At 35.4% G+C, this 16793-nt stretch overlaps 1 protein-coding gene across 1 annotated transcript; it reads left to right on the forward strand.

Annotated features, from left to right (window-relative positions):
* The first annotated feature begins 8653 nt into the window (after positions 1-8653).
* On the forward strand, positions 8654-12773 carry LOC131018665 (uncharacterized). Its single transcript, XM_057947380.1, has 4 exons — positions 8654-11911; positions 11960-12025; positions 12124-12204; positions 12312-12773. Exons 1-4 carry the CDS (start codon positions 8654-8656, stop codon positions 12771-12773), a joined length of 3867 nt encoding a protein of 1288 aa, XP_057803363.1.
* Positions 12774-16793: the final 4020 nt, after the last annotated feature.

Below are 16793 nucleotides of genomic sequence, written 5' to 3' on the forward strand. Positions count from 1 at the left end.
TAGACCTTCATTGTAATATTCCAAGTTGAATACTTGAGAATACATTAGGAGTTCTTTAGACTAGGCGTTTTTCATTGTTAACATCCTAAGCCTAGATTTGAACACACTGATCTTTTCAAATGTTCTTAATTATAATAGTGTGTTCCCTTAGCTGGAGAGTAACTCATTGTAAAAGATAAGTTGAGAAGCAAGAAGAAGTCGACAAGTAAGCTTCAAGTGAGAAGTCTGAAAACTGGCGAAGCAACGAATGCTATCGAGAAATAGCACACGAGACTGCAACCACGTAAAATGCTAAGAACGGTCGTGACCGCGTAACCCATATGATTAGTCTAAGGTGAATTGTCTTTCCAAATTATCTTTTAAATCCTTTAACAATCTGAAAACATTTAAACAAGCAAACTGATTGTATTTTTACAATCAACATTTTAGGCCAATGCTGCTCTGTTTGACAAATCTTTCAGCACACTAACTAATTGCATTGGTACTCAACATATGCATGAAATTGATTTTCACGATTATATCAGTATGAACCAAGTTTCTGATACTCAATTGAACTCTTTGCATGAGCTGAAATGAAAAGATAAAAGATTTTCTAAGCAAGTACAAACCACCACATTTTGCACATGCTAGTCTGTATTCTAATTGACTTACTGGCGAGTAAATCAGTAGTTTAGATAACTGATAATTTGTTAAGCAAGAGTTTCTGAAAATCAGTCAGCACACCTCAAGCACTGATTTGTATTCTTTAGACTAAATCATTATCAGACCATCTGCCTTAGAACATCAAATAATTAGATAAAGAACAAAATGTTTTTAAATCTGCTAATTGGTGTATTTCCTGTTATTTTGGGAGTGTAGAAAATAAATGACGATAAATGGAAAAAGATGCAGAACCGAGGCGAGATTAAATCTCTCTCCGTAAGGCAAAATTACTTCTGCTCTGTGCTCGCGGATCTACAGTAATTGCCCCCAAGATACAATGGTTTAGGGATGATAGACGAGTCCTTAGCACTAGGAGATCGCTATACGATCGAACGGCTTGATACTCAGGACTAAGAATGTAAACTAAACTAATATGACAAGTTGATTATCTGAATTTGTTAGTGTGTTTAATCTCATTTTGGAGGGCCCTATTTATAGTGTTTCAGGGGTTTCCTTGAACGGACGTGACTCTTTAGTCTGAAGAGGTGCATCCTTCTGGTTCGAAGAGATGTGTCTCTTCAGTCCAAAGGGGTGCACTGTTTGGGCAAACAGGTGGTCCGAACCAGCGTGTCTCTTCGGTCTTGAACCGCCGTCACGTGCTATTTGGGCAAACAGGTGGTACGAATAGTGGCTATTATTGGGCATTAATTAGTCATTCAATTGTTTATAGATTTGAACAAGTAAATATACCAAATTAATCTACTCAATATGTAGATTCCAAAAATACTTTTTAATTCCATTAATTGCAAAGTAATTATGGCATTAAATAAGCTATTTATTCCAACATTTCCTACCTCCATTCCCTCTCATATACCAATACATATTCGCCCTGGGACCAACATTAAAAACTAATATCATTTCTAGTCAAGTTGCAGAACATTGAAAATGTATTCATCAATTATTATATATATTAGAAACTATGCGCATGTGATTTTTGATAGATCTTTTGTGATGAATTTATTTAAGAGTTAATTAGGTTTTGTGTCATTTTCAGCCTTTAATTTTCAAAATATATACGTGAACTTTTCAATTTTTTCTAGAATGCTTAACTCTACCGAAAGACCATTTTTTTTCCCATACGTATGTTATAATAGTTTGTTTAAATTTTAATCTATTCATTAATAAAGTAACCGATTTTTATAATAAATTATAAAGGATAAATGGTCAAATATTTTTTTTGAATTTGATGAGCAAAATTAATTCAAACTATGTAATAAATAATTAATACTCTTTTCTTTCTATTTGATGTGACCTGCTTTTCTTTTTGAGTTGTCTCATTCAACTTGGCCTATATCTTTTTTGGATAATCAATTTTCATTATAATAAATATAGATCTACACACTTTTATACCATAATTTTATTTTATTTTTAAATAATCATGACGAAAAGAATTAAGCTAAATGAGGTGAAACGGGAAAGTAAATCTATAATCTTTACTCTTATTCAATAAAACTAGCAAGTGGCCCGTCGAAATTTGACGGGAATATATTATTACATAATTTTGTTATATTCTAGTATTTCATTAAAATAGAATACTGAATAAATTATTTTAAAATAAAAGGGTGTAATATATATTTAAAATTAACTTAAATTAGATGTCTTATTATCGACCCACAAAATATTAAGAGAGAAATTGCTACATTTATTTGAAATTTACTTAAATTAGATGTTTGTAGCTTTAATCAATTACAACAATCTTTAGACTTATTTTTTTAGTGACTTTTGAGATTTCCACGTTAACAACCACCAAACCTTCAAAAAGTTATTTAGCTCTATCGGAAGATCTCATAACATCCTTTCATCTTCTCTCGAGCGCTTCAAAACAGTATATGTGCGTTATAGGTGCCTCATCCCAAATAATAAATTTTGTCTTGTCGAGGACTCAAATTGATAATTTATTTATTTATAAGTTTATATGATTATTTAATGATTTTTAGTTCTATTAGGTTTTCCTATCGTACGTTTGTTACATAGTCATTTGAAGTTTATAAAAATAAGAAATCTGAAAATTAAAATTACATAATACGTAGTGATTTGTTAAAGATTTTTTTTTTTGGATAGGATTTATCTATATTTGAATCAATTAATTATTCGTTAATAATTGTGATCTTGATCAAATACACGCATATACGTATGGAACTAATTTATTTATCTATGCATGTAGTCATGATATTTGAAGAAAAAAATGTTAATAATTGAATTTTATGGTTATTAGATATTTAATTATTTAACTATGCATATTTATGTTATTTATATAACCATAATTTTAACAATCCTAAGATGAGGTAATAAAATTAATTATACACCTTATTAAATATAAGAATAGTTGATTTGTTAAATAATTCTTCTTTTGATAGGATTTACCTATATTCGAATCAATCACTTATTTGTTAATAATTGTGATCTTGATCAAATACACGCATATACGTGTGGAATTAATTTATATATCTATCCATGTACTCCTGATATTTGAAGGAAAGAGAGTTAATAATTGAATTTTATGGTCATTAGATATTTAATTATTTAATTATGCATATTTATGTTATTTATATAACCATAGTTATAACAATCCTAAGGTAAGGTAGAATCATATGCAACTAATACTCTAGCGGGGACGTATGTTAAATATGATTTTAATTAAAATTTATCTGTTAAATATAATAGTTTTAAATATTTAATGATTATTTTTAAATATTTAATGGTTTAAAGTCATATGCATTTTAATTTAAGTTATTAAGAGGAAAGAAATTTTGCTATCTCCAAAAATTTTATGTGCATATGAATTATAACTTGTCTTGAAATTCATTAAATTTTTATTTATTTAGCAAACTTAATTGTTGGCCAAATAAATATTAGCCAAATTAAATTTTATAATAAAAAGTATAACTATTTATTTGGCCAACTAAATAATTGATAAAATTTAATTGTTGGTGAATTTACTTATCCTAATAAATATGTTACTACAATTGGTGAAGTATGTAAAAGTTTCGATGTGGGATTTAAGATAAATTGATTAGAAATCAAAAGCCATGAAGGATTCATTTAATTAAAATTTATTTGTCAGATATAACGGTTTTTAAATATTTAATGGTTCTTAAACATAAAATTAATTAAAAATTTAGAAAATATAAAAATGAATATGAATTGAGAAAAATTAGAATGGAGTGATTATACAACATCACGTAGGATATGACTTATTTTGTTATTAATTAAAATTTATTTGTTAGATATAATTATTTTTAGATATTTAACGGTTTTTAGATATAGAAATTGATTTAAAATTTAGAAAAAAAATAAGAATGAATGAGAATTGAGAAAAATTAAAATGGAGCGACTATACGACGCCACGTAGGATATGATTTATTTTGCTATAATATATATATATATATATATATATATATATATATATATATATATATATAGAGATTTATTTGTGAGATATAATGATTTTTAGATATTTAATGATTTTTTTAGATATTTAATGGTTTTTAGATATGGAAATTGATTAAAAATTTAGAAAAATAATAAGAATGAATGAGAATTGAGAAAAATTAAAATGGAGCGACTATACGACGCCACGTAGGATATGATTTATTTTGATATATATATATATATATGTATATATATATATATATATATATATATATATATAGATTGGGCAATTTGCCTATCATAATAGATCCGTTCACTGTCAAATATTTGTGTTTATTGTACCTGTTTGAAGTTCTGAAGAAATTCTTCTTATGTAAGTTTTATGTTTATATAAGCTTTCTTATCATGAAAAATCATGAGTTTAATTCCTTCAGATCGTAATTATATTTTTTATGCTCCATATGATTATCTTATTAGAGGTAGCAAATATGCTCACTATTTTAAAAAATTAAACGAAAAAATTAAATCTACTAATAATCTTATCGATTTTATTAATGAACGTCTTGAAGATCCAAATATTAGTGAATTCGTTAAAAACACAATTTATATTCCTCAGTTAAAAGGTGCTACACGAAGCCTTAAGGCCTTTGAAAAATAAGGTTCTTACATATCCGCTGCATAATATCTGAATAACAAAAAATGTTTATCTGAATAACATAAAATGTTTATTCTGTACTACGCATAGTGGTATCAGAGCCACGTAAAGTGATAGTAGTAATATATTATTTGATATTATTTAGATTTCTTTAAGAAGAAGTTATTATTAAATTTATTAATTGCAAGTTTAGAAGCTCTACACGAGCATTGCTCTAAGTCGGGTATCTGTAAATCCTGTAAAGCCCTTTGGGGTATGGTAAGATTAAACCCTTGACAGTATCTTCATAAACTTACAATGGATAAATTAATAAGAACATTTTCTACAAAAAAATCTAATGAAAAATCAGATAATAAATTATCTACAAAAAATAAAGAGATTATTCTCGCTGAAAGTTTTGATAAAGAATTACAAGACTGGAAATTACCAGAAATCTCAAAATCAACTGTGTATAAAAAAAGGATCTTTTGAATTTAAAAGTGATTATATTATCAAAACAATAGAAGAAACAATTCCTCTAAAAGGAGGATATGATTCCTTTAATCTTTTATCCGAAAAATTAATAAAATATCACCAACAACAGAAGTTTAAATTTCTTCATGTTGGTCTTGTCCAAATTGGAATTAAACCATTAACAAGAGATGGACTAAATGTCTGTGCTTTAACGATAATTCGAGATGAAAGACATCTTGGACTTGAAGACTCTCTTTTAGGAATAATTGAATCATCACTTTGTGATGGACCAATTTATTTCTGCTGTTGTCCTAATTACCCTGTTTCGTTAACAGATCCAAACATTTTGGATTCGTTAACATTAAAAATTAAAACAGAAGGCTTTAAAATGAAAGCAGGAACTGAAAATATTGCGCTTGTATATAGAATTCATTATAAAGTAATGAACACGACAATTTCAAGATTTAATATAAAATCTAAACAAATTAGCTCCGAAAAGGGTGAAACCACTCTATTTTTAACAGATCTAAAAAAGGGTAATATGGCCATCCCTAAAACTATTAAATGGAGTCAAATTAGTCTCCCTGAAGTCTGGCAACTTGAGAGCATAGCTCCACCTGTTAAAGAAGAAACGCGAAAACTTGAGAGTATCATACAATTTGTAGATGGTGATGCTGAAATTAGATTTTCTTCTCAAAGAAAATTTAGAATAAAACTAGATGAAGAAGCTAGGTGCTCAACATCTTCAGTTCCCTTAACTGAACAAGAAAAAATTAGTGTGTTAGGAATTCATAAAATTCATGAACAAGTTTCTCAACCTAATTACCAGGTTGAAATGCCTGAGAGTAGAAGCTCTAGAAAAACCCCTGGTTCTCCTACTTATTCTAGTATGGGATGTTCTGAGTTCAATGTTTTTGTTATTAAAAATAATCCTATTTCTAAAAGAATACAGAAATGCCTTAATAAAAATAAAAACATTAACAAGAGAAAATGGTTTTTGAGTTATCTCTCTGAAAAACAGAGAAATCTTTATTGTATGAGATTTAATGAATGGTTTGAAAAATCATGTTCAAAAATAGATTTTTTCTTCTGGTTAGAAAACTTCTATTTTCAAGAAAGGAAAAAAGAATTTTCAAATTTTAATGATAATGTCTTCCTAAATGTTTTAGAAGAAAAGTATAAAATACTTATCCATGAAACGGGAGAAGAATTAATTGAGATTCATCCCCCTTTTACGACACTACAAATTCAAAAGGGAAATAAAGAAATCTATGCTACTCCTATTAAAACTGAAACTGGTAAAGGAGAGATTGATCATTTAATACAACAAAATAATTTTACTAATCTTGCTCTTCATGCTATTGGAAATCAAACCAATAGAATTGAAGAAATTCTCTCTCCTAAGGTCTCTAACGGCTTCAATAGAGAAAAATGTTCTAATACTATAATGATTAAACCTACGCCTAATCTTAAAAAAGAAAAGGGGAGCAGATGAAAACCCTAGCGACTACCCTTGAGAATACCTACTGACATGATCACGACGGAGCATTCCCCGACGGTGGCAGCTCTGCCGGTGGCCTCGCTGCCCTCTCAAGACTTGTCTCGACTGAATCTTCCGATTGTTTCTTCTAATTTCGTTCAGAATTCTCCCGCGAAGGCTTCAAGTTCAGAAAGCCCGTCTAGGGTTCATGACCTTTCTAGGGTTTCAGAAATCCAATCTTCTATGATGGCACGAAGAACTTCCTCTGGCGGGACGGTGATTTTAACCAATGAGGAGTTGAGAAATCATGATGGTTTACCAGAGAACACTACTGCTACTATGAAACAAACGGTGACTTCACAGGAAATACAAAAAGAAACGACGTCCTACGCTAATGTCGCCAAGCCGGCGGCTACCAGGAAACCTGATGTGTTGGTCCACAGATGTGCCACTATCGCACCTGAATTCAAAGACGGAATGATTTCCATTAAAATTCCAGAGGCCATGTATAAAGAAAGGGTGAAGCAATTTCAACATGCTCTCATCGGAAGATTGCTCCTTCACAAGGGTGAGAAACCGAAGCTTGCTGCGGACGTGAAACAGGAACTCCAAAGGATATGGCAGCCGAAAGGAGAATGGAACTTGATTCCTATGAGCAAGGGCTTCTACACGATCAAATTCTCTACTTCTGACGACAAAATCATTGCTAAACGTTCTAACGGTTGGAATCTGCGATCAGGAACCTTGAGGCTTCGCGAATGGGTAAGAAACTTCGATCCTTATAAGGAGATATCGTCTCTTTGTCAAGTTTGGATGCGTATATACTATCTACCTGTGGAATATTGGACAAAAGAAATTATATCAAGCATTGCTCGATCGGCGGGGGTGCCTATCAAGGTGGATGGGGCTACTGCTCATGGTGAGGTTGGGCACTATGCGAGAGTGTTGGTGGAAGTGGATCTGGCTCATCCTTTACCGGATTCGGCTTCTGTGGATTGTCATGATCGCTCTATTTACGTGGAGTTTGGATTCGAGCAATTGCCGGCTTTTTGCACTAAGTGTAAAATTACTGGACACAATTTGGATAAGTGCAAAAAGCGTTCGGACAAGGAAGCTATTAATGACACAGTAGGCGGCAACAAAAGAACGGAGACGGACGGTGCTGAGGTGATTCCTATTACGGCGGAGAAGGATGATAGTCGTGCTCTGAAAAATACAACCTTGGCTCAGAAAAACACAACCTTGGAGGTTAGCAAACAAAAGTCGGCCTGGAAGCCGAGGGAGAACATTCTTCAGGAAACTACTGTTGTCAACAGATTCGATGCGTTAGCTCAACTCCATACTGAAGACGTGAATGATGATAGGCGGAAAGACTGCTTAAGGGAGGAGGATGCTTCGGAAGAGGATGATTCGGAGAGTGAGAATATTGAGCAAATACAAACGGAAATCCCAGAATCGCCCCAGCATGATCGACAGAATGGGGTCAAGGAATTGAATACGGACTTGGAAACGGAAAATTGGAGAAAGCAGGAGAACCACCAGGATAAGTTCACGGAGAGCATCATTAGTGAAGAAGTTGGTGACAAAGCTGCTGATTTGCAGATCATTGAAAGTGATTCTCAGATTAACCGTAGTGACTTACCGGTTAGCAAGGAGAACGAGCAGTTGCCGCCGGTGAAGAAAAGGGGCAGGCCCCCGGGAAAGCCGAATAAAGAGACAAAGAAGCAGCTGCCGGGAACGGACAGTATTAAGTGCAGATTGAGAAAAGCTCAGGAGACTAATATCGAGCCCAATCCAGAGGCGGTTGAAAGCATCAAAGAACAGCTGTACAAGGTTTGGGAAGCAGGGGGAAATCCGAGAGATTTTGTTATCGCCAATGATGGTTCCTCAAGTGCTAAAATTATGGCGAAAATTGGAGCTAGAAGCTGGGCGGTGGAAGTGGAAAAGGCGGATGCCTTAGCCACGGAAAATTAATTTTCTCTATGAATTTCATGGTTTGGAACGTCCGCGGCCTCACGGACGAATCTAAACTGCTGCTAAAGGAGCACTGTCGCTCATTCTCTCCGTTAATTTTGGGTATTGTTGAGCCTAAAGCTGCGTTTCACAAAACGTTTAACAGATACTGGAAGTCGCTAAATCTCATTCCTTGTTTTCAAAACTCGAGATTGAATATGTGCTCTAACATTTGGATTTTTTCACAGCCTGACGTTTGCAATAACGTGATTTATGCTTCGGATCAGGTTGTTATCTTGGATTGTGTGTGGAGAAGTCATTTTTTCAAGGTTGCTGTGGTGCATGGAGCGTCTACTTATGTGGCTAGGCGAAAGTTGTGGATGGATATTCTCTCCTTTGCTACTGCTAAGTACGTGATTTTAGGTAACTTCAACGCGGTGAAAGGCGCGCATGAGAGGAGCAGCAACTGCCGCCCCAATGCGGCTTCTTGTGAGGAGTTCTGCGCCTTTATTGATTCGCTTGGGTGTATTGAGTCGCCCACGGTTGGTTTGAAGTACACGTGGTCGGGCCGCAGATTTATGCCGTCGCATGTGGAGTCGACCCTTGACAGAGCTTTCTTCTCGAACAGTTTTGCGGAGGATTGGCATACTATTTTTACTCAGGTGTTGCCCAGAGCCACCTCCGACCATTCTCCGATTCTCCTTATGTGTCAGTCGGTCCCGCTGCCGAGTTGTCGTTTTTTCAGGTTTCTGGATATGTGGACCTTACACCCGGATTTCTTGGAGATGGTGAAGCAGTCTTGGTCGAAAAATTTGGACTGTTCTTGCCCTATCTTTACGGTCATGGCTAAGTTGAAAAGATTGAAAAAAGAGTTACGGATTTGGAACAAAAGTACTTTCGGGAATGTTGATAAGCTCATTATGGAAAAGCAGCAAGAGCTGCAGGAGGTCCAAGATCGTATTGCTACCGAGGGCTACACCGATGACCTGTTTGACAAGGAGGTAATAGCTCAAGCCAGCATCAACATGACGCTCTCTTGCAAAAATTTGCTGCTGAAACAGAAGAGCAGAGTGAAGTGGTTACAGGATGGAGATCGTAATACGGAGTTCTTTCACAACATGCTTAAGTATAAACGGAAGCCTCATTTTATTTCACAATTGAGGATTGACGGAACGACGTGTGTTGATCAGGTCGCCATCAGCAGACATATCGTGGAGTATTTCTCCACTTTGTTCACGGAAAACAGGCAGGCGCAGGCTTCTATTGTGGATGTGGAGGCGGTCTTGGATCATAGCATCACGGATCAGGACAATGAGCTGCTGTCTCGAATTCCGGATGAAGAGGAAATTACTGCTGCGGTGTTTCAAATGGATTCTCACAGCTCCCCCGGCCCTGATGGTTTCTCTGGTAAATTTTTTCATTCCTGTTGGGATATTATTAAGGTGGACGTTTGGCAGGCGGTTATCACTTTCTTCACTCGTTCTTATCTTCCGAGTGGCTGCAACTCTAATACGCTTATTCTTATCCCGAAGAAAGAGAGGGTGGATACCGTGGCGGACCTGAGACCTATTGTTCTCTCAAATTTTCTCTTCAAAATCATTTCGAAGGTCTTAGCGGTTAGACTTAATTCGGTTGCGGAGCACTCGGTTTCGCGTAATCAATTTGGTTTTATTAGCGGGCGAACGATACATGATTGTATTATGCTTGGTTCTGAGGGAATTAACTGCTTAAACCGATCCGGCGGAGGGCAGAATATGGCGTGTAAAGTGGACATTACCAAGGCCTTTGATACGCTGCGCTGGGATTTCTTAATCAATGTGTTGAAAGTTTGCGGCTACAGCCAAAGATTCATTGGTTGGATTGAGACCATCCTTCAGTCGGCGCGTCTTTCCATTTTGTACAACGGGGAGCTTTGTGGCTATTTTGGTTGCTCTAGAGGGGTTAGGCAAGGCGATCCGCTTTCGCCGATTCTCTTTGGCATTGCCGAGGATGCCCTAAGTGCGCTCTTTTCTAACTGTCAGAGATCGGGACATTTAGCCCCGATGCAGTTATCCCGGGGAGCTCCTTTCCCGACGCACTTGTTTTATGCTGATGACATTTTGATTTTTTGCAAGGCTACTAAGCAGAATGCCAAGACTCTGCACAAAATCTTGGAGTATTATGGTCACATGTCGGGACAGGTGTTCAGTCCTTCGAAATCTCACATTTTCTTCTCGGATAAAGTCACGTCGAGCACTAAGAGGAAAGTGTCGAGACATCTGCCTCTTGCTACAGGGTCGTTGCCTTTCGTGTATTTGGGAGTTCCGATCTTTAGAGGCAAGCCTAAAACTTCCCATTTGCGAGCTATTCATGATAGAATTATTAACAAGTTTGGCCACTGGAAGGGTATTCAGTTGTCTATGGCGGGTAGACTGTGCTTAATCAATTCGGTGATCAGCAGCTCCCTTACTCATTCTATGTTGGTTTACCGATGGCCTCAGGATTTATTAAAGAGCCTGGACTCAAGTTGCAGGAATTTCCTTTGGAGTGGGGATATCCGTAAAACGCCGGGGTGCTCTGTCAGCTGGGATCGTGTTTGCTCTCATAAGTCGGAAGGCGGTTTGGGTGTTCGATCTTTTAAGACGATGAACAAGTGTTTTTTAATGAAAATGGCCTGGAAGGTGATTGAGGGGAACAGTTTTGGTTACGACATTGTGAAGCAACGTTATTTGACTCCGCACTGCTCGTTAAGAAATATTGCGGCGTCTTCTGTTTGGCTCGGGCTTCGTGATCAAATCGGGGAGCTCGTCGATGACTCCTATAGCTACATTGGTAGTGGTAGGGAGACTCTCTTTTGGATGGATGATTGGCTTGGGTATCTTCTTGTGGACAAATGTGGGGTGCCGTTTTTTGTTAGAGATACTCTTCGGCATACCGTGGCAGATTACTTCTTTGATGGGTGTTGGCACTTTACTCAGGAATTTGTCAACGCTTTTCCACAAATTGTTTGTGATATCCTGCTTGTTCCGATTGGGGACTCTGATACGAGATTCTGGAAGCCGTCTCTGCAGGGGAAGGTCACGTCAGCTCTTGCTTTTGCTCATCACGGGCAGAAGTTTCCGCAGGTCTCCTGGGGCTCGTGGATTTGGGAACCGTTCATTCCTGTTCGGCGTTCTTTGGTTTGTTGGCGCCTCCTTCATGATAGGATGCCTACTTATGATCGTCTTATTAGATATGGACTTGTTACTCCGAATTGGTGTCCGATTTGCAGGAGTAATGAGGAAACGGTGGATCACACTTTTTGGAATTGCGTGCAGGTTCGAAAAGTGTGGGAGGAGTTTTTGATTTGGTTTAATTTTCCGCAGGCTCTTCAAGAATTAGACATCAAAAGTTTTCTTGTGATTGCGTGGAATAGAAATTGTAGTTCTCAGGTGCAGAAGTTTTGGAAGGCTGGCATAATTACGATTATTTGGGCGGTTTGGACACAACGTAACAGTTGTATCTTTGATAATAAGCACTTCTCTTATAGACAGGTTCTTCACATGGTAAAAGTGGCCTTTGTCGAGATGGAGCAGAACTTCAAAAATTTGGGGCATATGAAGAACGAATGGTCAGATTATGTGGTTCTTCGCACGATTGGTGTGAAGGGAAGAGCTGCGCCGCCGCTGAATCTCATTTCGGTTAGCTGGTGGCCCCCCCCCTCATTCTTGGATGAAGGTGAACACTGACGGCTCAGCTTTGGGGGCGCTGGGAGCTATTGGTGTTGGCGGGGTTTTCAGAGATAATTGGGGGTGGGTCAGAGGATGTTTCCATTATAAGCACGGCACTGGTTACGCTTTTGAGGCTGGATTAATGGCGGTTATCACTGCCATTAGGATTGCTCATGTTAGAGGTTGGGTTCGTCTCTGGATGGAAGCGGACTCGACTTACGTTGTAAGCCTTCTGCAGGAAAGATCCAAAAGGGTTCCTTGGCGCTTCGTTGCTCTTTGGGAAAATACTTTGCTTATGTTGAATAACTTCCAACTACATGTCACGCATATTTTTCGTGAAGGAAATAAAGCTGCGGATATCATGGCGAATCCTGTTCGCGATGAAGGATGGTGGCCTCATGAAATTGAAGAGATAAAAAATGCGACACGCTTGGACATGTGTTCTCATTCTCATGTGCGGGTTGCGTGATTGGGACCGGAGTTCTTCGCCACACGAGACTTGGTTCTGCAGGTGGTGGCGTGAGAAACAGATGATCCTCGTGGGAGAGCAGATGGCGGGGACGGTTCTGGAGCTGGGAAGGGGCTCGGTTAGTTGCGGTGATCAGCCTCTTGAGCAAGATTGGCAGCCGGTTGGGCCGCTGATTGGTAGGGCGTTGGCGATTGGGCGTGGCTGGAGTTTCGCGGAGGCTTTGGCGGTTCTGGAGGTTACTATTGCGAGTGGTGCTGGTTGGGGCGGCTCACGGTCTGTTTCCAAGCTTTGGGTGCGCTCGGGCTTGAGGCCGTGGTGGGCGTTCTCGTTTGGTTGCAAGGCGTTGGGTTTCGCTGGGTGTAGCCCTTTGGCCTTGAATGTTTTTGTCACCAACTGGACCGGCCTTGTGGAGTTGGTGATGGGTTGTTTAGCCCGTCATACTTTGCTGTATTTTTTCGGCTGGTTTGTTTGTGTTTGGGTTGGTTTTGGCTGTTTTTGGGGCGGCGATAGGGTCCGAAACTTCTTAGGGGCAATGGTTAGGCCGGAGTTCCTGAAGTTGTTTCACCCTTCGTTGCCCTTTTGGTTGTCTCCTTTTTCTTGTTTCTTCGTAGACGGGTACTCTTTTTCCTTGCTAAGGTTTTTCCCATTGGGTTTTCTTTAGCAAGGTTTTAATGAGGCCCGGCCCTTAGTCTGCTTTCTGTGCTTTCAAGGGTTTCTTTTTAGGTTCTTTTTTTTAATAAAATCGCTATTCAAAAAAAAAATCTTAAAAAAGAAAATTTCCTTTTAAGTTCGAAAAAAGATGGAGAATTCCTTGAAGAACTAATTAATAGACTTCAAAAGGTTAAAATCAAAGGAAAAGAAGTTGAAACTCCATCTTCAAACTCACAACATATTACAGTTTTAACAAAAGAAAATCTTAGTACTTCTGAATCAGAAGAAAAAGAGGAACTTACTATTAATAAACTTAATAGATTTTCCTCTATTAAACCTTTCTATAATAGACCTTCTCCTTTTGATCTTCAATTAGAAGAAAAAATTGATTACGCCCAATATAGCGGAGAGTCTATTACCGAATGGAATATAGACGGTAAATCTGAATACCAAATAAAAACCGTAGGAAAACAAATGCTTATTTACGCATCTGCAGCAAAAATAAAAGATAATAATGATAGGCAAATTGCCCAATCTATTATTACCGGATTCACAGGTCAGCTTCAAGGATGGTGGGATTTTTACCTTACCAAAGAAGCAAAAGCCAAAATTCTTAATGCAACCATTATTGATCCTATTTCTAGGAAAGAAGAATCCGATGCTGTTAATACATTAATTTATACTATCATATCTAATTTTGTTGGAGCTAATGAGCTTCAGTTAAGTAAATCTCAAAAACAATTAATGAATTTAAAATGCTCAAAGCTTTCTGATTACCAGTGGTATAAAGATGTTTTTATGACCAAAGTTCTTACTAGAAATGATTGTAATATGAATTTCTGGAAAGAAAAATTTATAGCTGGTCTTCCGCCACTCTTTGCAGAAAGAGTTAACAATAGATTAAAAACAAAATTTGATAATGGTAATATTTCATGGGAAAACTTAACCTATGGAGATATTTCTGCAGAAATAGTTGCAGAAGGAATGATACTTTGCAATGATATCAAGCTGAAAAAACAACTTGAATTACAACAAAATGAAAATAAAAATATTTTAGGCGATTTTTGTGAACAACTTGGTTTATATCATGAGAAAGAGTATCCTAAAAGATGTAAGAAAAAACATAAGTTTAAAAGGAAACAAAATTTTAATTCAGAAAATTTCTCTAAAGCTAAAAAATTTGTAAAACGTAGATTACCTAAAAGGAATAAAAAATCCTCTTTCAAAAAGGATGATGATAAACAACCTGTTTGCTGGAAATGTGGAAAAATTGGTCACATGGCAAACAAATGTTATGTTAAAAAGAAAATAAATAATCTTAACATTGAAAAGGATTTAAAAGATTCCTTAAGAGAAATTCTGATTAATGAAAAAGAAGGAAAATATGTTTTTGTTAATATTCTTAAGAATAATGAAAACTCTTCCTCATCTGAAGAATCATCATATGATTCTTATGAATCTGATAATAGTGAACCACAAAAATGTAATTCTGACTGCGATTGTGATTTTGTTTAATAAACTTTATGGGATTAAAAATAAATGTTATTACTCAAGAAGAAAATTTTATTCTTAATCTAATTGATCAAATTAATGATCCTTTAGAAAAAAGAAAAGCTATAGAACATTATTTATCTTTGGTCACTAATACTAATGGTAGTAATGTTTCTAATAACATACCTAAACTTACTAAAAAACTCAGTCAAGAAAAAGAGTTATACTCTTACAATAAGATTCTTGAAAGAGCTAAAGAAAAAGAAAGAGAGCCTACTATATCTGAATTAAAATCAGAAATTAATATAATAAAATCTGAGATAAAATTTCTCAAAGAAAGAATTGATATTTTAAATACCAATAATAATATTAATAAAAATATTTGGAGAAATGATAATACTTCTTCTGATGAAGAAAGTGATAATGATTCTTCAAAAAATGAAGAACCGGAAGTTAATCTTTTAAAAAACTTAGTCTGGGTTAATAAAATTGACCAAATTTAATCACAAAAATGGTATTCTAAAATAACACTTATCATTAATAAAGAATACTCTATTACTATTGAAGCTCTCCTTGATACAGGAGCTGATGTTAATTGTATCAGTGAAGGAATAATACCTTCCAAATATTACACTTAAACTACTCAATTCATCACGGCTGCTAATAATCAACCTCTTAGTGTTGATTATAAATTATCTGATGTTGCTATTTGCAATTCAGGAGTTTGTCTAAAAACTTCGTTTATTTTAATAAAAAATATTCCAGTTCCTGTTATCTTAGGAACCCCATTCTTTCAACTTATCTTCCCTATCAACAAAATTGATAATAATGGATTGTTTAGTACAGTTCAAGGAAAAAAAATATTTTTCCCCTTTACAACTATTCCTAAAGTTAAGTCTATTAATGTTTTACGGAAGGGTTGTTGAAAATAAAAAAGAATTTATAAATTCTTTAAAAGAAGAAATAAGTTTTAAAAAATTAAATGAAAGAATAAACTCCAAAGAAATACAAGAAAAAATTCAAAAAAATTTAACAAGAATTAATAATGAAATATGTGCAGAAACTCCAAATGCCTTTTGGAGTAAGAAAAAACATGAAGTTAAACTTCCTTACATCGATAATTTCGATGAAAAGTCTGTTTCCACAAAAGCAAGGCCTATTGCTATGAGAGCCAGGTTGTTAAAAGTCTGTAAAGAAGAAATTGATAATCTCTTAAAAAAGGGTCTAATAAGACAAAGCAATAGTCTTTGGAGCTGTCCAGCTTTTTATGTTGAAAATGCTTCCGAAATTGAAAGAGGTGCTCCTAGACTTGTAATGAATTATAAACCACTTAATAAAGTTTTAAAATGGATTAAACATCCCTTACCTAATAAAAGAGATCTGATAAATCGAATGTTTAAAGGAAATGTTTTTTCTTAATTCGATCTTAAATCAGGATTTTACCAGATTCTTCTAAAAGAAGAAGACAAATATAAAACTGCTTTTACTGTCCCATTTGGACATTTTGAATGGAACGTTATGCCATTTGGATTAAAAAATGCTCCCATGGAATTCCAAAACATTATGAATGAAATATATAATCCCTATATGGATTTCATAATTGTTTATATTGATGATGTTTTAATTTTTTCAGAAAATTTAGAACAACATTTTAGACATCTCAATACTTTTATACAAGTTACCAAAAGGGCTGGTTTAGCTATTAATAGTAAGAAAATAAAAATTTTTCAAACTAAAATAAAATTTTTAGGACATTTTATTGAAAATAAAATAATTACTCCAATCGAAAGTTATACTCTTTGCCGATAGATTTCCTGACAAAATACTTGAATTAAATCAATTACAAAGATTTTTAGGAAGTCTAAATTATATCGGAGA

This window comes from Salvia miltiorrhiza, chromosome 3 (assembly GCF_028751815.1).
Source record: "Salvia miltiorrhiza cultivar Shanhuang (shh) chromosome 3, IMPLAD_Smil_shh, whole genome shotgun sequence".
In the NCBI taxonomy this organism is placed as follows: domain Eukaryota; kingdom Viridiplantae; phylum Streptophyta; class Magnoliopsida; order Lamiales; family Lamiaceae; genus Salvia; species Salvia miltiorrhiza.

Coding starts and splice junctions, on each gene's coding strand:
- LOC131018665 (XM_057947380.1), top strand. CDS start 8,654: ATGGTTTGGAACGTCCGCGGCCTCACGGACGAATCTAAACTGCTGCTA. Junction 11,912..11,959: donor CTTTTTGGAATTGCGTGCAG/GTTCGAAAAGTG, acceptor AATTTTCCGCAG/GCTCTTCAAGAATTAGACAT. Junction 12,026..12,123: donor ATAGAAATTGTAGTTCTCAG/GTGCAGAAGTTT, acceptor CTTCTCTTATAG/ACAGGTTCTTCACATGGTAA.